The sequence below is a fragment of the Somniosus microcephalus genome, chromosome 5 (genome assembly GCF_052327205.1).
Source record: "Somniosus microcephalus isolate GS21.2 chromosome 5, FLI_Smic_1.0, whole genome shotgun sequence".
In the NCBI taxonomy this organism is placed as follows: domain Eukaryota; kingdom Metazoa; phylum Chordata; class Chondrichthyes; order Squaliformes; family Somniosidae; genus Somniosus; species Somniosus microcephalus.
Genome location: NC_140991.1, coordinates 81,514,088 through 81,537,956, shown reverse-complemented (window position 1 = coordinate 81,537,956; position 23,869 = coordinate 81,514,088). Strand labels below are relative to the sequence as shown.

At 41.3% G+C, this 23,869-nt stretch overlaps 1 protein-coding gene across 1 annotated transcript in view; it reads left to right on the top strand.

Moving 5' to 3' along the window:
- Window positions 1-23,869, top strand: part of LOC147117152 (disintegrin and metalloproteinase domain-containing protein 22-like) — a 173,969-nt gene that overhangs the window by 69,413 nt on the left and 80,687 nt on the right. The window contains exons 10-12 of the mRNA XM_085987893.1: window positions 129-234; window positions 3,812-3,931; window positions 9,341-9,509. Coding sequence (XP_085844019.1) covers window positions 129-234; window positions 3,812-3,931; window positions 9,341-9,509 — 395 coding nt within the window. The remainder of the gene's footprint in view (window positions 1-128; window positions 235-3,811; window positions 3,932-9,340; window positions 9,510-23,869) is intronic.

Here is a 23,869-nt window from a genome sequence, read left to right as displayed (position 1 = left end):
TTAGGAGTATCTGTGGTCCTTTTCTAACTTGCTTCCTTTGATTTCTTTTAATGGTTTTCATTTATCATTTGAAGCAAAATTATGTCACTTCTCGGGAACTAAAAGAAACACAATCATTTGTTTCTTAGAAGCAACAGCTGCGGACAAATTATGTTATGAAAAGCTGAACATTGAAGGGACTGAGAAAGGAAACTGTGGCAAAGACAAAGACACCTGGATCCAATGCAATAAACAGTAAGTAAACTCCTGACTCTACACCATTTCATGCATAATAATACAGCCATTTATATTATGTCTTACCAGACTAAAATCTGTCAAAACATTTCACACAATAAATTACTTTGGAAGTCAAATGATTGTTATCATGTAGACAAATAGAGCAACCATTTTTGCACAGCAAGATCCCACAGTCATAAGATGAAAGACCAGTTGATTTTTTTTTGTGATATTGGTTGAGGGAAGATTGTCCGTAGGCAGTGTGAGAATTCCATGTTCTTTTTCAAATAGGGAAACCGCTGAGCAGTCTCCCTCAGTAATGCACTGGAGTGTCAGATCAGGTTGTGAATTCAATGAAAATAAAAATTGAGAGAGATGTAAAACCGGCTGCTGATTCGGTATCACTTCTTTATACCATCACACAAAGTCAAAATTAGCCCCAGGGTGTGGGACTCAAACACACAACCTCCTTCCCCACAGGCGAGAGCACCAGCACATGAACCATGTTAACATTTGATAGTATTTATGCTAAAGGATAGATAGCTTTAGCTTTTTTTAGTTTTAATTATATTTTAACATTTTATCAGGATATAGTCTAAATTGTATTTGTGTGAAATTCCTTTGTCTATTACTTTAATATTTAAAATAAACAGATTAGCACATCAATTAAGATAGCATACAAAGGAATTTTATGCAAATGCATTAAATGTTTGTATACTACTATTAACATAAGCCTAATTTGAAGGTCTAAATAGTTTTTGCTTTCTTTTAAGCTTGTTTAATCAAATCTTGATTTACATTTTGTGGAATCAACTGAAGTTAGTTCTCCTGAAATGTATGAAGACAGCAAGCAAAGTAAAGGAAGATTTATTAAGATTTCCTGTGACTAACCTATACCAATACAACACTTGATGTGACTTTGTGCTAATAAGTTTTGATTTCATGTAAAGAAGGATTTTTGGTTAAAAAACTTCAAAAATAGTTTTATGCATGTTATTTTGATAAACAAACATTTTTATTTCTTTCTTTCAAGCTCCCCTATGCTTTGCACACTTTCCCAATAGAGGCTGCAAGCAACCCTCTCCCACACTGTGCTATTGCTGGGCTGACCATGAGGAGATTATCAGCAGCCTCACCACAAAGTGCTGCAAAGGCTCTTGAGGACAGTTGATTATAACCCAAAACAAGTTACAGTACTTTAGGACTATGTAACTCATTGATAAAACCACAATTTGCAATTTGGTGGATTTTGGGGCACCTTACTATGAAAGGAATATTGGCGAATTGGAGCTAGTTCATAGAAGAGCAACAAGGTTGATGCCAGCACTGAACAGTTGTGTTATGAAAAGCTGTTTGTAGAAATAAATAAATGACTTGCATCTACATAACACCTTTCACAACATCAGGACGTCTCAAAGTGCTTTACAGCCAATGAAGTACTTTTGAAGTGTAGTCACTGTTGTAATGTAGGAAACGCAGCAGCCAATTTGCGCACAGCAAGCTCCCTCAAACCGCACATAATCTGTTTTAGTGATGCTGATTGAGGGATAAATATGGTCCAGGACACCGGGGAGAACTTCCCCACTCTTCTTCAGAATGGTGCCATGGGATCTTTTACGTTGACCTAAGAGGGCAGACGGGGGCTTGGTTTAATGCCTCATCCAAAAGACAACACCTCCAACAGTACTGTTCTGAAGTATCAGCCTAAACTTTTTGTGCTCCAGTCTCTGAAGTGGGACGTGAACCCACAACCTTCTGATTGAGAAAGTTGCTACCCACTGAGCCACGGCTAAACTGGCTGTAGGAAAGTTAACCAACAATATCATTAAGGCTGTACCTTTGTCATGGATTCTGTGATTTTAATGTTTTCTTTTAAAGTCAGTAGCTGGCTGTGCTGCAGTGTTTTTTCCCAACTGGCTGCAGTCACCGTCTATTGCACCATACTTCTCCTGTTTGAAACTAAATTCAAGGATTTGCCAGCAATGAATACCTCAGCAACAGTTAAACAGATTGTTCATGTTACTTGCCCAACTTTTTAAAGAGTTCAATGTATTGTAGGTGGACAGTGGCCCTACTACATGAAGGCATCATAAATGCAGATGATTAAAATGCACTCGGGCCTTTAGGCATTGACTTACCTAGTGAAGATCACCTGTTACAGAAAACAAATGAGAAGAAAGAAAGACTTGGATTTATATCGTGCCTTTCATGACCACCAGATGTCTCAAAGCGCTTTACAGCCAATGAAGTACTTTTGAAGTGTAGCCACTGTTGTAATGTGGGAAACGCAGCAGCCAATTGCACACAGCAATGTGATAATGACCAGATAATCTGTTTTTGTTATGTTGATTGAGGGATAAATATTGGCAAGGACACCAGGGATAACTCCACTGCTCCTCTTCGAAATAGTGCCGTGGGATCTTTTATGTCCACCTGGGAGAGCAGACAGGGCCTTGGTTTAACATCTCATCTGAAAGACAGCACCTCCGACAGTGCAGCACTCCCTCAGCACTGCACATGTCAGCCTAGATTTATGTGCTCAAGTACCTGGAGTGGGACTTGAACCCACAACCTTCTGACTTAGAGGCAAGTGTGCTACCAACTGAGCCACAACTGACACCTGTGACAAATGAGAACAAAAGAACTTGCATCTGTATAATGGTTTTCACATCCTCATAACAAGTATAGTCACTATTGTTTTGTAGGCAAACCTAGCAGCCAATTTGTGTACACAGAATCACAGAAACCCCACAGTGCAGATAGAGGCCATTTCGGCCCATCGAGCCTGCACCGACACATATCCCACCCTATCCCTGTAACCCCACGTATTTAATCCCCCTAACACTAAGGGTCAATTTATCATAGCCAATCAACCTAACCCGCACATCTTTGGACTGTGGGAGGAAACCGGAGCACCCGGAGAAAACCCACGCAAACACGGGGAGAATGTGCAAACTCCACACAGACAGTCGCCTGAGGCCAGATTCAAACCCGGGTCTCTGGCGCTGTGAGGCAACAGTGCTAACCACTATGCCACCGTGCTGCCCAGTAAGGTTCCACACCGGGAAATGAGAGAGGTGACCAGTTAATATGTTTTGAAAGCAAATAAGAACAACTGAATTAGTGTTTCTCATCATTAAATTGCCAACCTTGGGCTATTTCACATTTTGGCTTCTCCCTTGCTTGTATTACTGGCATACCTTGTTACAACAATTTCATGATGATGTCACCTACTAGTGATGCAATGTTGTATTTCAACGCAACTTACACTACTACATTGCGTTTGTAAAAAAAAATGAGAAGTTTGCAAAACCTCTTTACAGAAGTTAACTAAATAAATGGCTCCACTCAGTAGCTTAACTTATTTAATATGTAGTGGATCTTAATGCAGTTTGTTTACTTCAAATTCTAGCTACACTGCACACAAGTAACATTCACCGTTACATGGTTTGTAAAATAAGAATTTGAACCAGAAACAAAATATGCAAATTGAAATTGAGACATGTAATGATCAGGTTGAATGTATGAGCAATTGAATATGTAAAATAAATCTTGCATTTAGCATGATTCTGACTGTGCTTCTGATTTAATTCAGAGATGTGCTTTGTGGCTATCTACTGTGTGCTGATACCTCTAGTGTGCCAAGAATAGGAGAACTCTGGGGTGATGTGACGATGTCTTCATTATTACAGAAACACAAGTATATCAACTGCAGGTAATTTACTATATTTCTGATGCACGAGCTACAAAATAACCAAGTGGAGAAATTTCATTCCTGCGATTGTGTGTTATCCAGTAATTGTAAAATGACTTTACAGTATTATTTTCCTCAAATGGCGTATCAGTGCAGTAAGGTAAATTTTCCAGCCCGGGGCCTCACACGCAGGTATAGGTTGGCAAACACAGGCGCCCATTTTTCCAACGAGGAATTTGAGCTAAATTAATGAGACTGTATTACTAGTGTGTGTAACCTTATTTAAATATTAAAGAACCTTATTTCTGTTGCACACTCAATTTTATGTCTTCAGGCAAGACTTCCTCACAGTGCGAGCAATGCCCATAAAAATAGGTGAATTGGATGTTCTGGGAATCCTTAGAGAGAAATGTTGTTTTCTGGGTTTTGGGATTTTCCTGTGCCCTTTGTTGCATTTTGCTCCATGCATTAGTTGGGTCAGCTTCCATTTTTGCATTTTTGTTTTTTATTCTCCTTGTGATTACTTTTTTTCATTATTGCTGACTTTTGACATTGCACCTTGCAGAGAAGTGGAAGTGGAATTGGGGTTTTTGAATATGCTTCATACTGAGATGAAGAAGAGCAGTTCCAGAGTGTCCAACATGGTTCCGCTGTTCAATAAAGAAGGGAACTATAGGCCAGTTAGCTTGACATCAGTAGTAGGGAAAATGCTAAAATCTATTATTAAGGACGTGGTCACAGGGCACTCGGAAAATCACAGTATGATTAGGCAGAGTCAACATGGTTTTATGAAAGGGAAATTGTGTTTGACAAATCTTTGAGGTTTTTAAGGGTGTAACTAGCAGGGTAGATAAAGGGGAACCAGTGGATGTAGTGTATTTGGATTTTCAGAAGGCATTCGATAAGTTGCCACACACGAGGCTATTACACAAAATCAGGGCTCATGGGATGGGGGTAATATATTAACACGGATTGAGGATTGGTTAACGGACAGAAAATCGGATTAAGCGGGTCATTTTCAGGATAGCAGGGTGTAACTAGTGTGGTGCCGCAAGGATCAATGCTTGGGTCTCAGCTATTTACAATCTATATCAATGATTTAGATGAAGGGGTAAAAACAGAAAATGCTGGAAATACTCAGCAGGTCAGGCAGCATCTGTGGAGAGAGAAACAGAATTAATGTTTCAGATCGCTGACCCTTCGTCAGAACTGGAGATGAACAAGGTAAAAGAGACAAACAGAAATCCCGTCGGAGAGAAGAGCAGAACTTCTTCAAGGTGGGCATTCCTAGAAGAGAAGTGCCAGTGAATTAAACACTAATACAATAGCAAAATACTGGATATGCTGGAAATCTGAAATAAAAACATTTCCAGCATTTTCTGTTTTTATTTCAGATTTCCAGCATCTGCAGTATTTTGCTTTTGACTTAGACGAAGGGACCGAGTGTAATATAGCCAAGTTTGCTGATGATACAAAGCTAGGTGGGAAAGTAAGCTGTTAGAATCATAGAAAGTTACAGCATGGAAGGAGGCCATTTCGGCCCATCGTGTCCGTGCCGGCCAACAAAGAGCTATCCAGCCTAATCCCACTTCCCAGCTCTTGGTCCGTAGCCCTGCAGGTTACAGCATCCCAAGTGCACATCCAAGTACTTTTTAAATGTAGTTAAGATTTCTGCCTCTACCATCCTTTCAGGCAGTGAGTTCCAGACCCCCACAACCCTCTGGGTGAAGAAATTTCCCCTCAAATCCCCTCTAAACCTTCCACCAATTACTTTAAATCTGTGCCCCCTGGTTTTTGATCCCTCTGCTAAGGGAAATAGGTCCTTTCTATCCACTTTATCTATGCCCCTCATAATTTTATACACCTCAATAAGGACTCCCCTCAGCCTCCTCTGTTCCAAGGAAAACAAACCCAGCCTATCCAGTCTTTCCTCATAGCTGAGGAGGACGCAAAGCGGCTACAAAGGGATATAGACAGGTTAAGTGGGCAAGAAGGTGGCAGATGGAGTATAATGTGGGAATGTGTGAAATTATCTACTTTGCTAGGAAGAATGGAAAAGCAGAATATTTTTTAAAAGGTGAGATACTAGTAAATGTTGGGATTCAGAGCGATTTGGGTGTCCTTGTACACAAAACAGAGAAAGTTAACATGCAGATACAGCAAGCAATTAGGAAGGCAAATGGTATGTTAGCCTTTATTGCAAGGAAGCTGCAGTGTAAGAGTAAGGAAGTCTTGCTGCAATTACATAGGGCTTTGGTGAGACTACACGGGCAGCAGGCGCATGGGAACACCACCACATTCAAGTTCCCCTCCAAGTCACACACCATCCTGACTTAGAAGTATACCGCTCATCCTTTATTGTCGCTGGGTCAAAATCCTGGAACTCCCTACCTAACAGCACTGTGGGAGTACCATCACCACACGGACTGCAGTGATTCAAGAAGGTGGCTCACCACCACCTCCTCGAGGGCAATTAGGGATGGGCAATAAATGCTGGCCTTGCCAGCGACGCCCACATCCCATAAACGAATATAAAAAGAACACCTGAAGAACTGTGTACAGTTTTGGTCTCCTTACCTAAGGAAGCACATACTTGCCTTAGAGTATACAATGATCTTATTGAATGGCAGAGCAGGCTTGAGGGGCCGTATGGCCTACTCCTGCTCCTATTTCTTATGTTCTTAAATTCACGTGCAATGACCCCTTTGATGCACTTGCAGCAGGAGGACCTCCAGTCCTGCAACATCAAAGGAATCTGTGTTGCCCACAGACCTCCACTGTGCCATTGTCAATAACCAGTCCTCTTTTCTCTCACCGGCTCAACTTTCCCTTGAATGATGAGCCGCAACCCTTTAAGAGCTATTCCCACACTGGAATGTATGCTCCTCAGCCCAGCGTGCTACAGGTCAAGCTGTGCTTCACCTGCAACATAAATATTGAGCATTGTGATGTAAAATTTGGCACAGTTTGTCCCCACACTGCAGGGCTACACTGGTACCTGCGTCACGGGTGTGCACAGAACCAATTTTTCTCACAGTAAATTCCCCTCCGCGCCCCCCCCCCCCCCCCCACCCCACCTTTATACAAAAGAGCCAGGGGGTATTTTTCACTTTTGGCGGGGGCAGTAAATTGGTGGCAGTGGATCAGCTGCCCATTGTAACCCCACCCTAAGAAAATCGAGCGGGGTGCATAATCGTGACGGCTGGTGTTCCGACCCCACCGAATGTGGAAATGAAAGCTCCTCTTTAAACTGTCTCCAACCATCAGTGATAACCGTTAACGCTGACTACCAGTAGTTTCATAGTGAAATCAAATCATTTCTTATGATTTATTCATTAGGTCTTTTTAATTGAATTCATTGTCACCCTTGATTAGGCATATATTTCACTACATAGTGTTTGCAGTTAATTACAATCGAGATGCTTATTTAACCACATTTTCACAACAACATTTAATCTACATTTCAGTTCAGTTGTTATGATTTGTATAATGACATCATTAAATTTAATTTTATACTTGTATGTTTTGAATAAACTAGTTGTCATTCAAGCTTAACTTCCCACACAGATTTTACAAAATACAAAGCACAAATAGCACTTTTTTGCAATAAAACATAAAATTTATCTAAATGTATTTAAGCACATGAGAATTTGTAGGAACAGAAAAAAGCAATTAGGCTCAACAGCTGCTTTTTTTCATTCTTACCATATTCCTTAATTTTTATTCTCCAGAAAGACACATAATTGTGTCTTGAGCCCACATATGCTGCCCACTTCAATGGCTTTCCCTGGTAACTCATTCCACAATTCTATTACTCTTTGGGTGAAAAATGACTACCTGACTTCCCATCTTATTCCTAATTATTAACTTGTTACCTGATATTTGAAACCTTGACAATAAATGAACAATTTTGACCAATTTAGTCAGCTCCCTACATAATCTTGAAAACTTCAATTAAACAATATTGAAATCTTCTTTGCCAAAGAAACAAGCTCAGTTTCCTTAACCTTTCTCATAACGTAAGCTGCGGTTATACTGCAGCTACTGGCCTCCGACCTATCTGCACTGTTCAGCTGACAGACCCAAGTTATACTGCTGACTGCACCTTGCACTAATATTAACGGCAAAGGGCAACTTCTTTGTAATGTCGAGAGTGGGTAGGGCCATCCACTTATTCAGATATTGGAAAAATTGAAAATATAAATTCATAATGTTACATGGACTACGTGGTGACTCAAAATATGGCTTGGCACTGGACTATAGTATTACTATACCCAGTGTAAAGTTCAAGTACTATGAAGCTACCTAATTTAAATATTGCAAAATCACTTTTGATTTTTATCTTTTTCCTCTGTTAATGCAACCAGTTACCTAATTTTCCTTTTTTTCCCTCCCAGCTCAGAACTATTTTCATGGTTTCAGAAATTTATTCAGAATAATCCCTGGATCTCTTTCACAATCATAGCAGTGTACCATTATAATTTAATGCATACTCCCTCTTTTGGTTCCTAGCTTCCATGCTAATTATTTACAATTATCCACATTGAATTGCATCTGCCATCTATTAGTCTAGTTACCTAAAAGATCTAACCACTCTGAATCTGGTTACAGTGTTCCTCATCTAGGGTGATTTTACTTCCTATACCCCTCCCAAGTCATTAGTATATGTTAAAATAGTATATGTTAAAAATAGCAAGGATTTTGAGTGAGAAGTTTCCACTTATGACAACTCTCTTTCCTGTATTTCCGTCAATTAATATCCATACTTTACCTCCATCACTCGTCATTAATCATAAATGTGAAACCTTATCAAAAGGTTCCTGGAAATCTAAGTATATCACGGCAACTATCTTTCCCCTGCCCACCACATCAGTAATGTTGTTAGAAAAAATACCAGCAGTTAGTTAGACATGTTTGAATTTGTGCTGATTGTCTTTCAGCAAGTTATTCTCTTCCAAGTCATCTGTAAGCTGATTGGTTCCTTATCAAACTCTGAATCTCTGCCTTTTTATATGCTCTATTGCACAGAACAGTATCATGGTTTGAAGCAATAATCAAAGTCATCTCATTATATCAATGCTTTGAGAATGGAGCAAGTAACAAGAATTTGACAAAGAAGGCACAGATGCAGGATTTGAAACTTTTCAACTTTGGTTTTAATAAAGGATCCATTACTTAGCAGAAATTCTTTTCAAATTTTGCCATTTTTAATTTAGGTTAGGAACTTTTTTAAATAGAACATTTGTTTTACTCCTAGGGGTTAATATTCCTCTGTACATTATTTTTAGTCTGAAGTAAATGAATTAAAGACTTTGTTAGAATCGTACACAGTTTGACACAAACATGTTAATCAATGTGCCAAAAATAGCCCCAAGAAATGCCATCCTCTTGTTTTCTACTTTGTACTATTGTTCTGTTTGTGTTTTCTAGTGGTGCCCATGTCATATTAGATGAAGACACAGATCTGGGATATGTGCAAGATGGAACCCCATGTGGACAGGACAGGATGTGCATCAATTACAAGTGTCTTCCCCTGAAAGCATTCAATTTCAGTACCTGCCCTAGCACTAGTGGTGCAAGAAGATGTTCAGGACATGGGGTAGGTTAATAAAATAGTTCAATTATTCAACAATTAGCGGTTATGCTAGAAATTGAGTAATTACCTTCACCAGTTAGCACTGATACCTGTTTATCTAGTTAGTTCTGTTAAAATGAATCCAGAAATTATCCAGTCTTTCTCGACCTAGGTAAGTGTCAATAACTGACTAGATGAGGAATGATGTAGCTACTACCTCTAATCATATATGGGAAAAGGTAGTCTATTCACTATTGGTGAATTGTTTTAATTTTGCATATTTTAAATTTAAACACTTCCAACAAATCGGGTAAATTAGCAGGACAATTTCACTTGAAAAATAATGAAACTCATGAATTCTAATAATTAAAAATGTAAAAATCAAATTTTAACGCATTTCAGAAAAGATTCAAGCCATAAGATTAAATTTGGTCCAGGATTCATGGAGTATTTGTAAAAATGTCAATTAATATTCCTAAATATATCTACATGTGCAGTTTAAATCTGTAGAATCATAATGTACTTGGATTATGAATTCATACTGTGTAAACATATAAAAAGGTATACTTTTGGTGAATTCATTGTTTAGCAAAATTGATGTATGATACACAGATTTCAGATTGTTTGGCATTGGTGAGCTTGCTAGTCTGCCTGCTGCGAGTCTGGTGTTCCCAAGGATTATTTTATACTTTTGCCTTCGGAATTTTTCTCTTCACCTTGGGAGATTGGTTATCACAGATGTCATTCCATTTTTTCAAATATAGTGCTGTTGTACCGTAACTACCTGTTTGCTTGAAGACCTTCAACGAAACATTAAAACCGCCGTTTAAATTCACAAATAAATTATTTTGCCTTTATATTTTTGTTAATAAAACATACTAAAAGGCTAAGTGGAATATCCCTTGTAGTGTCCTTATTGGTCAAGTTATGCACCCCGTTAAAAATTGTGTGTTCATCTAAAATACAAACCTGATCTGGTTCATGCAAAATGGTCACCATTTCTTCATTCATCATTTGTTACAGGACGATCACGCAAGGTTCTGTTTGGTGACACTACTTGCTCTCCTGATATGCGAACATTGGTAGTCCAGGATAATAGAACATAAACAGCTTTCTAATTGTAACCTGCTCAGAGAGAGAGACTCATGTTTAAAATTTTGCAAATACATAGCCCTAATTATTATACTGTCATTTTTTAAAATTATTTTGGACCTCTCTTGCCTGTTATGTTTGGATATGTTATCTGTATGCACATGTACATTTTGTTTATTTGCTTTCTTTATGTTATGCTGATTTTTTTTGTAAATATACATGAAACTAATTTTAAAAAAATCAGTTTTGCTATCAAAGTTAAAGCTGGCACCACCGACATACATTAAATTATATATTATCGCATTTATCTTAATTTTTTTTAACTTGTTAAACTTAACAGTGTCCTTTTGCCACAATAATCCTCCCAAAACAAATGTTTTAATTTATTTAAAAGAGCTTCGCTTTGTGTATAAGAACACTAATTATTACAGAAAAATAAGATAATCTTAAACTACCCCTCCCTCACTTGCTGATCTTGAAAAAAATGTTCCGAAATAATAGAATTTTCCTCCCTGATGATTGCTGCTTCCATTGTGAAAAAGGATTAATTTTCCATAGAATGTGCATATCTACCACAATGCAGAAAATGGTATGTATTGTTTGCACTGAATTTATAAGATAATATGCTGTAGTTTGAGTGAGACATGATAAATGTCTCCTCAAATGACTAACTTGCTCTTAGCTATGATATATTCCATTTGCTGTGTACGCTTAAAATAGATGTTTTAAGTTATTTTATATTTCACAAGTATGGTGATTTATCGCACAAGTGAATGGAGCTGAGTAATTTGGAGTTTGAAGGTACAAGCGATGTGTGTACATCCCATTCATGGGTGCAATAAATTATGTTTTCAAGCGGCTTACCATCACGTTTTTGCCACAAGCATAGTATCAGAAATGTTACTTTGTATTAACAGAACAATTGTATTTTAGACCAGACTATTAACAAATATATAAGGCACTTTATTACTTCCAATGCAGATTTTTATGTGTAGAAGTTTTCACTTTCTCTGGATTTTGTCTATCATCTTGAAAATACTACAAGTGAAGATCATATTTAGAAATTCTGGGAAGGTAGACTTGCAAGAATTCAATACATTATTAGTTTATCATGAAGGTTATATTTTTCAGTTTCCTGACTCCTTATTCACATTCTTGATGTTAGAAAAATAGAACCAGATTTTCCCAGAGCTGGCATCAGGCTTTACTGCTAACCATTCAGTTATAGGAATACCCTCGCTGCTTCAGAGTATGCTTCAATACTTCTATTCACGAGTCATGATGAAACCTGGGACCAGCACTGACACAATGGGGGAATTTTAACCCCAAAAAGCAGGCGGGTTTTGGTTGGGCTGAAGGTTAAAGAGTTAAAAATCTGAATCCCGACCCCAAACTGCCTCCAACCTGCCCACTTCCGGTTTTAATGGAGGTGGGATGGGGGGCATACAACCCGCTCCCAGGAGGCGGGTTGGCACTTCAAATATTATGAGGCTCTGTGCCTCATTTAGAAACACCATTTTAAATTTAACTCTGGTTGGTCGGACTTCCTGGGCCTCGGGGAACCTGCCAGCTAAAGGAAGGCGAGGACTGCTGGATCCAGGAGGTAAGTGCCTTTCCACTTACCTGCTGGATCCAGCATTGCTGCCTCTACAACCCCCTCCCCCCCGTGCTCGGAACCACCACGACCCGTCTGATCTCCCCTCCCCCCTCCCTCCGAGGCCTCCAAACCACGCTCTGGCCTGCCAACCCCCCAATCCACGCTCTGGCCTTTCAACCCCCTCCAATGATATAGCCCCTGGCCTCCCCTCCAACGATCCAGCCCCCGTTCTCGCTGATGATCCCCGGCCTTCTGACCACCCGCCCATCTCGATACCTCCCTTCTCCTCTCTGCAATGTGGTGCCACAGGCCTACCCACCCACCTTTCTATCTGGCTGGCTACGGGCAGGAAACAAAGAATCAAAATGCTAATAAGGCCCTGCTGTTAAATTCGGCAGGGCCTGAGGGAAACCTGTTCTCTTGGGTTTCCTGACCGCTTTCCAGTCCACCCACTCCCTACCCACCTCCAAATTAAAATTCCAGCCAATTATTGAACAACTCAAATTTTGGAACATTAGTAAGGCAGTTCTGAGAACTGAGTGTGTAGGAAATTACTCTAAGCTCTTCTACCTAAATAATAATAAGACTATTGAATAATACATTATTTAGTGGTTTTTATCTTCATTCTAGTATAATGGATTTTCCATGTATTTTTAAATGTTGTTCACCAAGCAATCCATTATTAAAGTCTCCAAAATGCTATTGATTTGAGAATAATTCATTACTCAGCTACTATACTGATACAAAGCATATTGTGTGTGTCTTTACACCACAAAGAACTCGGGATAATTAGACTCCCTTCAGCCAATCCTATGCCTATGGTGATATGCAGCTTCAAATTATAGTGCCCAGTGTGGTTGCTATCGAGAGAGAATACCTTGCTGTCCAAGTGAAGGATAGTAGGACAGTCTCAGCGTAGGAGCAGAGACTTTTAAGCATTAAGTTATAGCTTGAGGAAGAAAATGTTCTTGTTTTCTCAAAACAAATTTGGCCGAAGTTCCCCACATAACAGTGGCTGTAAAGTAAGTAATGTGACTGGGAAAATATCAGCCATCAGGAGAGTAGTTAGCTCAGAGAACAACAGATCCTGGAAGCCAAAAGATTCATTTAAGCATATAAGGCATAGTGCAAGTAATGACAGTGATTTAGAAATGTTGTTAATAGTTGTGACATATTTGCTAACCTGAATTTCCCCTTTGTGTGTTTCTTGCACTGGTTTAAAGCCATATCCCAGAAATTAATGTGTTTATTTGTGGCAATTGCCCTTTAGGTGCAATTTTCCCAGCAGCAGATAATACGTTCAGCTGGCTAATTCAATTAAGCTGTATAGAATCAGGTAAAAGAGCACAGCCAATTACTGATGATTGATGAGTGGCATACAGCCAATCATATGCAAACTGTTGCCAATGACTACAGAAAATTTAAAAAGCTCTTTCAGAATCTATCTTTAAGGAATGTATATCTTTTTTTAAAAAAAGTTGAATTTAATCAACATATTCATTTGGTTGCTGTTAGAATTGTCATGTGAGCCCACAGATTTGAACAATCCTTGGCAGTCCCATTCTTCTGAATTCAAGGTAATGCTGGGTAAATCTATATTGCATTATATTAATGAACTTACCATTGTTATATACAAACATATACAAGAAAACACAAGCAGAAGTGCAGTCAAAGTAATTTTTCCTACAGCCTTGAATACATTTAATGTTTGTCTTTGTGGTTTGTGCAGTTCTTTTAGTTACATGGGCTTCAGACCGCAACCCAGTATTATAGACCAACTATTGCATGTTCTTGGAATGCCAGCTAGCTGTGAAATATCTCCATGCTGAACAAGACTGTTTTAAGAAGCTGCATTGATAACAGAGTAGAAATGGCAAAATATGTAGATGAAATCTAGGACAGCAGATTGATGAGAAAGAAAAGGGAGAATTTAACAGGGAGTGGATTCGGGAGGGTGGGTGGGCAGGGCAAACACGGTGAGAGGGAGGAAATCGGAGTCCCCTCTAAGTCAAGCCAGACAATGGTAGATAGGTTCACAACGATCTTTATTCAAGCGTATGCAGGGGAAGACTCTCACTTGACAGCTTTAAGTGGGACTTCGCCGATCTCTCTCATTTCATTTACGTATATACATTTGTTACTGCTTATGCAAGCTATTACAAAATATCATGTGTTAGTCACACTATTTGTTAATGCTATCACATTGCCCATGTTAGGGGTCTCTATCCATGAGTTGCACTCCTTAGTTCCCTTGTGATTTAATCATTTGCTCGGTGACTTCTTTTGCACATATATAATTAGGTTTTGACTTGTTTTTCACATTTTATCCCATCACCATCGTTAACCTCTGAAGTTCCTTATTGTTTGGTCAATCAGCAGTGTTTACTTGTTAATTACCCTTACAATTCCCCCCTTTTGGCCCTTGGCTAAGCCCATAGAGGCCAACATAAGTATATTTGTTAGTAGTTGAGATGTTAGTATCTGATTTCCCTTTCCCGTCGGTGGCCAGCCTTTGGTCGTTGGGTCCTCCAGTCACTCCCATCTAAACTGGTATCTCATACCAATTTTCCTCCAGATTCTTTTTCCCTTTATCATTTACCAGTGGTGTGATTTCTTCAACTGTACCACTAATTAGTCTTTGTCTTTTGCGACGTTTATACTTTAAACAACAATCCAGTAACAAATAACATATCATACACATCAGGATTGCTACTAATACATGGGATATTATTCTGATCCATGGATGGACCTGTACATTCATACCCCAGTTCCGTAATTTTGTATACCACGGAGTTGCTTTCCAGATTTCAGCGACCTCTTCTTAAGATCATTAATCTTCTTGCGCAACCTTATGTATGCCTCACGCCGTTTCTCAAGTGCCCGTTGCAGCTCCTTATCTTCTTCATCTACGTATGGAATGTTTGGTCCTTCTTTAGGTAAAAATTGTTCCAAATTCTCTGACCATTTAGTATCATCGAGAATGACATTGATCTCAATGTCCTTCAACCTCATTGAGATAATCTGATCTCCGATCTGCGTTTTTTCTTTTGGGTCAAAACAAAAGTCTGTCACTGTGATATTACAGGTGGTTGTCCCATAGGTGTAACTGTTCTTTTTAGTGCTCGCACACCATGTCCATTTACCAGGTCCCAACGGGGCCATCCTGGTTATTTCTCCGGATTCCAGTGATGTGACCCTCCGTCCGACTTATTCCGCAATAGCCTCTCCGTGACATTGTCCATTCTTGTGGGCACGAGATGTTTGTTCTTTCAGGCACATTGTTCGGTTCGCACGCCTTGTTTGGTAAAGTTTTGGTCGACCTGTAGTTGAGGTAAGGGTTTGTTATCTCTCCCTACGTTTACTGCATAATCTGGGACTTCATGGTATTTTATCCTTGTTTTATTTTTAATTTCTCCTATATTGTGGACTCTCAGTAGTTTACTAGCCTTATCTATATCTACTTGTGGTATTGCTAGTACAACTCCAATAATAGCCTCATGTCCTGTGAAACATTGTATTTTAGGTACCCATGCCGTGCAGAGGGTTCTAATTTGACATGTTTTTGACTTATTTTTATTCTTAGTCCATTGTGTCAGTACATTATTACCCACCCAGTCAAGCACTTGGTGAATCTGCATCTGTTCTAAATTCTTAGCTACTTCTGTTAATATCCAGCCCCCGTAAGCTGCACATATATTAGCTTTGTTTTGCTCTTTAGTTTCATTACGTTCTGCACCTATTAATTTCTTAATTGTTCTGGCGTGTGTCTTTAAAATGTCATTTATTGTAAACAGTTCCTCATTAGTTCCACTTCCTAGTTCGCTCACTTGGCTGGTAACACTGGTTTCTTTACTCATGATTTCTTTAATTATTTTTTCCATTTGTTGTACAGAATCATATATATTTCTTAGATCTATGGTATTTACAGTGGCTACTCCTGCTGCATACCCTGCTCCTGTCATTTCTATTAACCCTCGTTTGCTCCACTTAGAGGGGTTTTGTTCCTTCTTTAGTTCTATCTTTAACATATTATGATTCGGGTCTGCTATCAGGCGCTTTGTCAGGTTTTTGTATAAATTTCTGATATTTTCTTGACACATTTCTGGTAGTTGTAATTCAGTTAGGTTGATATACATTTTCACCAATTGGGTTGATACTCCAAAGTTGACGAGTAGCTCGTCACCTTCGTAGACCAAACCTCCCTTTACCCCAGGCCTCACACTAGGGCACACTGAGTCAGGGATTTCCATGGTGGTTGGCATCTCTGTAGTGGTACTGGAAGTTGTGGGTTTTGGTCTCGGGCCCTTACTAACCACCCATATTAGGTCTCGGCAACCTCCTAATCCATTTGTACATCCATACTTGGTTGTACCTGCAGTTTCCCACGTTAACATGAGTTTTATTCCATGCTAACTCATGTGTTCCATTTGACTCTCCCAACTACCTTTCTCTCCCTTGAATTAGATGTTAGCATTTTTATTACCACATTTTATCTGATTGAGTTTAATCAGATATTTACTTAAACATTCACCATCATGATGGATGGGTTGTTTTCTACTTAGTGTTGTCTGACTTGTTCCATCCGAAGTGGTCTGTGTTCACAGAATCACAGAATCACAGAAACCCCACAGTGCAGATAGAGGCCATTTCGGCCCATCGAGCCTGCACCGACACATATCCCACCCGATCCCCGTAACCCCTACACATATCCCACCCTATCCCCACGTATTTAATCCCCCTAACACTAAGGGTCAATTTATCATAGCCAATCAACCTAACCCGCACATCTTTTGGACTGTGGGAGGAAACCGGAGCACCCGGAGGAAACCCACGCAAACACGGGGAGAATGTGCAAACTCCACACAGACAGTCACCCGAGGCCGGATTCGAACCCGGGTCCCTGGCGCTGTGAGGCAACAGTGCTAACCACTATGCCACCACTATGACACCTGTTGGTGTCAGGATTGTTCTGACCACCATACATATTAGGCTCAGGAGTAATCTGTAACGTAAAATGTCCAGTCGTCACTGGAAGTATTGGTGATTTTTATACTCTTTTAACTGAGACCAGTGTTTCCACCTTCCTCCTCTCTTTTTCATATCCACATATGCACAGGTGTCACTTGACATAATGACGTCACATGATGCATCCCACCTAGGGGCGAGACCTTTTTTTTCTGGGATTATTTTTACCATTACCTGAGTACTACCTGTGGTACTCTGGATTTTTGCACTTTATTATCATTTTCCATGTCCCTAATTAGTTGCTGATCTCGTACTTCCTGTTTCAGTTCGTGCAATCCCACACATAATTGTCTGACAAATTCCCTTACTTTATCTTTTACCGGTCCTATATGATCCGTGCCTCCTGTGATGACTTCTTCAGGGAGTCTCATGGCCCTTCCTGTCATTAACTCAAACGGTGTTAGACCTGTCGTGCGGTTCGGTGTTGCACGTAATCGCATCAAGATACCAGGTAACACATCAGCCCATCCTTTTCCTGACTCATGTATGCTTTTGGCCAATGCTAACTTTAGGGTTCGGTTCATTCTTTCTACCATCCCTGAGCTCTGCGGGTGGTATGGTATGTGATACTTCTGTTTGATACCCAGTAATTTACAAGTTTCTTTAATCACCTTTCCTATGAAGTGCGTGCCTTGGTCAGAGTCAATTTGTAGGGTACACCCCATCTTGGCACGATTTCCTCTGCCATCATTTTGGTTACTGTAGTGGCTGAGCAATCTCATGTTGCAAATGCCTCTACCCAATGAGTAAATTGATCAGTTACTACTAGGCAATAGGCTTTCCCTCTACTGTTTGTTGGGGGCCAGTAAAATCAATCTGTAAATTCTTCCATGGCCTGGGTTGATGACTCATTCTGATTTTTACAGGTCTTCCTGGGTCATGTTGTGCGCAAATAACACATCTCTGGCAATATTTTGCCACATCCTTTCCCATACCCGGCCACCACCAACACCTCCTCATGTTGTATAACACGTCTCTCCCTTGGTGTTGGTGGCTGTGGTATAGTTCTAACAGCTGCTGTTGTATGCATTCGTGAGCAGCTACCCTACCTTCTGGATTTCTCCAGATTTGGTCATCTCCCTCTTTCGCCCCTGATTTATACCACAATGCCTTTTCTTCCTTTGTGGCTTCTTGATGTAATTTATGCACATTCACTTCCTCAGGTCCTATGGCACTTATAGCTACATTTACTTGGTTTACCTCTTCTGGCTTTAAGTCTTGTTCCACTACCTGGTTTGCTGCTTCGTCTGCCCACTGGTTCCCTAGCTGTTCTGGGTTGTCTGCTTTATGGTGAGCTTTTATTTTGATTACTGCAGCTTGGCTTGGTTTCTTGGCTGCTTCTACCAAGTCCCTAATCCTATTTTCATGCTGTATGGGTGTTCCCCCGAAGTTACATATCCTCTTCTACGCCACGCCGCCATATAGTCATGCACTACACCAAAGGCATAACAACTATCTGTATATATATTTACCCTCTGGTTAGCTGCCATTTCTAAAGCGCTAGTTAATGCTACTAATTCTGCGACTTGAGCTGAGTGCCCTCCATCTAACCTTCCATGGTCTCTTATTTGTCCCATTTTATCTACTACTGCCCATCCAGTCCTTGGTGTCCCATCAATATATTTACGGGGTCCATCCACATAAAGAGTCATATCTACTTCTGGTATAGGTTGTTCTTTAATCAAACTACTTGCCTCTTCTCCCTCTTCTGTTGCACAGATATGTTCCTCCCCTTCATGCATCATCATTGCTGCAGGGTTCCTTCCTATGTCTCGTATAATTTATACTGATTTATCCTTTGGGATTAAAATTGCTTCCCATGTTGCCCTTTGGCTATCTGATACGGCTCTCAGCTTTCCTGTATTTAGTAGCTCTACTAAAGTATGGGGGGGGGTGGGTGGTGTAAACTTATCACACCCATCAGTGTCAGTGGTTCACAAACCCTGACTGCCCATGTTGCAGAATCTATTGCAGCGCAACAGTTTGCCATTCCTGCTGCCACAGGATCCCTTTTGGTTGAATAATAGGCTATCGGTCTCATGCGGTCACCGTGTTCTTGGGTCATTACAGCTGTATAATGTCCCCCTTCATTATGACAGTGAAGATGAAATGGTTGACTGTGGTCTGGCAAACCCAGTCCTGGGGCAGAGATTAATGCTCGTTTTAATTCCCTAAATGCTTGTTCGCGTTTACTTTCCCAATTAACAGGTTCATCTGATGCCCTCCCCCCTTTGATCAACTCGTACAAAGGCTTTTGGGAGAAGTTGTCAATAAAATTCATATAGTAATTAAACAATCCCATCACCTTTCTGACCCCTCTAACGGTGGTGGATCGGCACATTTCCATAATGCCCTTTTTCCTGTCTTCTGGCATTTCTCTCTTTCCTTCTGTGATTGTATACCCCAAATAGGCTACCTCTTTCTTCTCCATTTGTGCCTTCTTGGGGTTTACTTTCAGTCCTGCATCTTGCAGTGCCTCAAATATCCTCATCAATGCCTGCACATGTCCTCCTGGCGTTTCTGAGGCTATTAGTATGTCATCTACATACTGCAGGAGGGTACTCTTAGTTTTGGTTAAATCTGCTTTCTCCAAGGCCTCTGCCATTGCCTTGTGAAATATTGCTGGACTATTATGAAAGCCCTGAGGCAATCGTGTCCAGGTATACTGCTGATTCCCCACTGTAAAGGCAAATTTGTCCTGTGACTCTTGTTGCAATGGTATCGACCAAAATCCATTTGCTATGTCCAATACTGTAAATATCTTATGTTTCGGTCCCAAATCATTAAAGATAGTTGCCGGACTCGCCACTATCTGCAGCTCCTGTTTTGCCACTTTATTTACAGCTGTATAATCAATCGTTAGCCGATATGTCTCATCTGGCTTTTTGACTGGCCACACTGGCGAGTTGGTTGTGGTGCTAGTTTGTCGTACCACACCTTGTACTTCTAATTCTTTCACATTTTGTTTTACTGCCCTTTGAGCCTCTTCCTTAATCGGATACTGTTTATGGGGTTTGTGTTCAGGTCCCGGTATATTCAATGGTTCCATTTTTACTAAGCCGCAATCATTTTTATGGGTTGCCCATAATTTAGGGTACTGTTGACATAGTACTCCCCAGGCTCCCTTACCTTTCCAATCGGGATCTATCAACTTTAAAGATCCTATCTGTACCACACTGTCCCCTGGCTCACCATATTTTTGGCGTGTTTCATGTTTGTCTGGCCAGATTATAGTATTCTCTTTAGGGTTGATTATTCCTCCTAATTCTCTGCGGATATCTATGCCCAAAATAGTTCCCTCAGGATTTTTACATACCCATATACATACAGGGACCATTACATCTTTTGTTTCCAATACAGGTAGACTACCCTTTATCCGAACTTCCGAAAACCGAAACCCTCTAAAAACCGAAGGTTTTTTCGTTCAGCGTAAGTCGTGTGCACGACGCCGACCCCCCACCCTTTCGGATAAGGGATAGTGTATCCTTTATCCGCACTTCCGAAAACCAAAATCCTCTGAAAACCGAAAGGTTTCGTTCAGCGTAAGTCGTGCGCACGACCCCGACCCCCACCCCCGACAAATTTCCCAGTCTTATAAAATACCTTCTGAAAGCCGAAATTTTCCGAAAACCGAAACACGGCTGGTCCCGAGGTTTTCGGATAAAGGATAGTCTACCTGTAATAGTTTCACTTTTATATGCTTTAAGGGTTTTCCCTCCTGCTCCTTGGATTTTAATACAACTATTTGTTGTTGGGAGGGAGTGGTCTGTCTGGGTCATCTCTCAGATCCCACCCCTTTTTCTCCATTTTATTAATCACTTTATCTTTCTTTTCTGCTAATTAGCAAGTTATGGACTCTTCTGAGCCCCAATCCATTTTGGCCATTATAAAGATCACTAGCAGGGACTTTCCTGTCTCCATCTAGTAAGTTGTCTACTCTGTTTTGGCTGTTGGTTAGCAACTCTGACTCACTCAGATCCTATCCGCGGTTCGGGTTACAGTTATACAGCTCTACACGACGTACGACACACTCAATCGCACCCTCTGCCAAGTCTGTCTATTTGTTTTGTTCGGATATCATGTCTTACCAGAGAAAAATGTCAACAATGATTACAGACACTAACTATGGGTGGTAATATAAATGTACTCACCCTTGATTGCCCTTCATTGTTGCCATTCTGGGTGTTTCGGTATCCTGCCGACTACGCCAATTTGTTAGAGGGGACTCTGATTTCCTCCCTCTCAGTCAAGCCAGACGATGGTAGATAGGTCCACAATGATCTTTATTCAAGCGTATGCAGGGTAAGACTCTCTCTTGACAGCTTCAAGTGGGACTTCGCCGATCTCTCTCATTTCATTTACTTATATACATTTGTTATTACAAAATATCACATGCTAGTCACACTATTTGTTAATGCTATCACATTGCTCATGTTAGGGGTCTCTATCCATGAGTTGCACTCATTAGTTCCCTTGTTATTTAATCATTTGCTCGGTGACTATTCTTTTGCCTGTATATAATTAGGTTTTGACTTGTTTTTCACATTTTATCACATCACCATTGTTAACCTGTAAAGTTCTTTATTGTTTGGTCAATCAGTAGTGTTTACTTGTTAATTAACCTTACAAACACATTGGCCGGAATTTTCTGTACTTGGGCGGGTTGGATGTGGGCAGTCACCATGGTGGGTCACGACCCCGTTTTTCATTCCATCCCGTTGCTGAGATCGACTTTCTGTTAATGGTGCCTATTAAAGCAGCCCTGCACGTTACCCAGCCCTATGAAATGGTGCGGGTCTGATGACGCCATCGATGAAGCGCTCTCAGCTGGGATATTTAAAGGAGCCATGGCCACATTGCATTTGAAGGTTCATCTAGGAGTGTGCAGCCACTACACTGGAGTGTTGCAAACAGTCCCAGACATGACTGCACAGAGGCAGAGGGCTGCACCCAGGTTCTCTGATGACTCCCTCCATATGCTTGTGGAGGGAGTGAGAGCACGCAGGGAGGTCCTCTTCCCTTCCGATGGTGGGGGCGAGGGGGGGGGGGTGAAGAGACCTTCCCAGCAGACCAAAGGAACCTGGCTCAAAATAGCAGAGAAGGTCAACAGGCGGGATGTGTTCAGGAGGACCTGGGTGCAGTGCTGCAAACGTTTCAATTATCTCATTAGATCAGGAAAGGTGAGTACAAAGCCACACTCCACTTCATCCTGCTGTGCCTTTCATCACGACCCCATCACTCTGCCTTCCCAACCCTACTCCTTCTTTTCCTTACACCAACATACCACCCATCCCTCTCTCTCTATCTACATTATCACATCCCCATCAGACTAGCCATCACTCACCCTCATCCTAATGCAATCGTACCAACTAACACCACACAAGGAGGCCACTTGGCATTGCCACCCCACTCTATCATAGTCACCCTCTAAAGATGTAACCCATCCATTCCTTACACTCATTCCATCACTCTCACTCAACCTTCTCTTTCCCTCCTTGCAGGAAAAGAGAGCCCATAATAAGAGGGAGAGAACCGGAGACGGCCCTCCTTACATTGCCACTTTAACAGCAGCAGAGGAGGTTGCCTTGGAAGGGTCCGGAGTCGCAGAGGAGCTGAAGGTGGGAGATGGAGACATCTCTGCAACCTGGTGACAGAATTACATCTCATACAACCACATGACATACAGCAGTCACTTATATGGGGACTGATGTCAGCAGCCAGTGAATGTTCATCATGTGCATAATGGTATGTGTACCCATTCTTGATAAGACATATCTAACTCATCTCTACTCTCCCACAGGTCCATCAAGAGCCCCTCCCACTGTCCAGGAGGAAGAGGAAGACGACTCCTCAGAGGAGCCTCCAGCCTCTGAGGGTGCACTGTCACCAGACATAAGCGCACCCAGCACCAGCGCAGATACGCACACCTTAGTGGGTCCCACGCAAGATAGAGTAGTGGTTTTTTTTTTTTTTTTTTAAACCCCACAGTGCAGATAGAGGCCATTTCGGCCCATCGAGCCTGCACCGACACATATCCCACCCGATCCCCGTAACCCCTACACCAACACATATCCCACCCTATCCCCGTAACCCCACGTATTTAATCCCCCTAACACTAAGGGTCAATTTATCATAGCCAATCAACCTAACCCGCACATCTTTGGACTGTGGGAGGAAACCGGAGCACCCGGAGGAAACCCACGCAAACACGGGGAGAATGTGCAAACTCCACACAGACAGTCACCCGAGGCCGGATTCGAACCCGGGTCCCTGGCGCCGTGAGGCAACAGTGCTAACCACTATGCCACCGTGCTGCCTGGTGTCTCACAAGTCACAAGTGAGCAAGAGCAGATGGTGGAGACAGGGACATCAGTGGAGACTCCTCACCAGAGGGCGCAGGACGCTCCCAGCTCTGCTCAGCTCCATGCAGATGCTGAGCCTCAGGAGCCATCCAGAAAGAGGGCGATCCTAGAGGTGCAGCAAGAAGTGCAGGAGGCTTTGACGGGTTTTGCAACCGCAATATCTGCAAATGTGCAGAGAATGGAGGAGTCCAACTCCAACATGAGCACCACCGTGTCGCAAGCAATGGCGACTGTAGGCTCTTCCATGAATAGGATGGCCACCTGTATGGAGCAGCTAATACGCCACTCACAGGAGCACATGGTCTCTA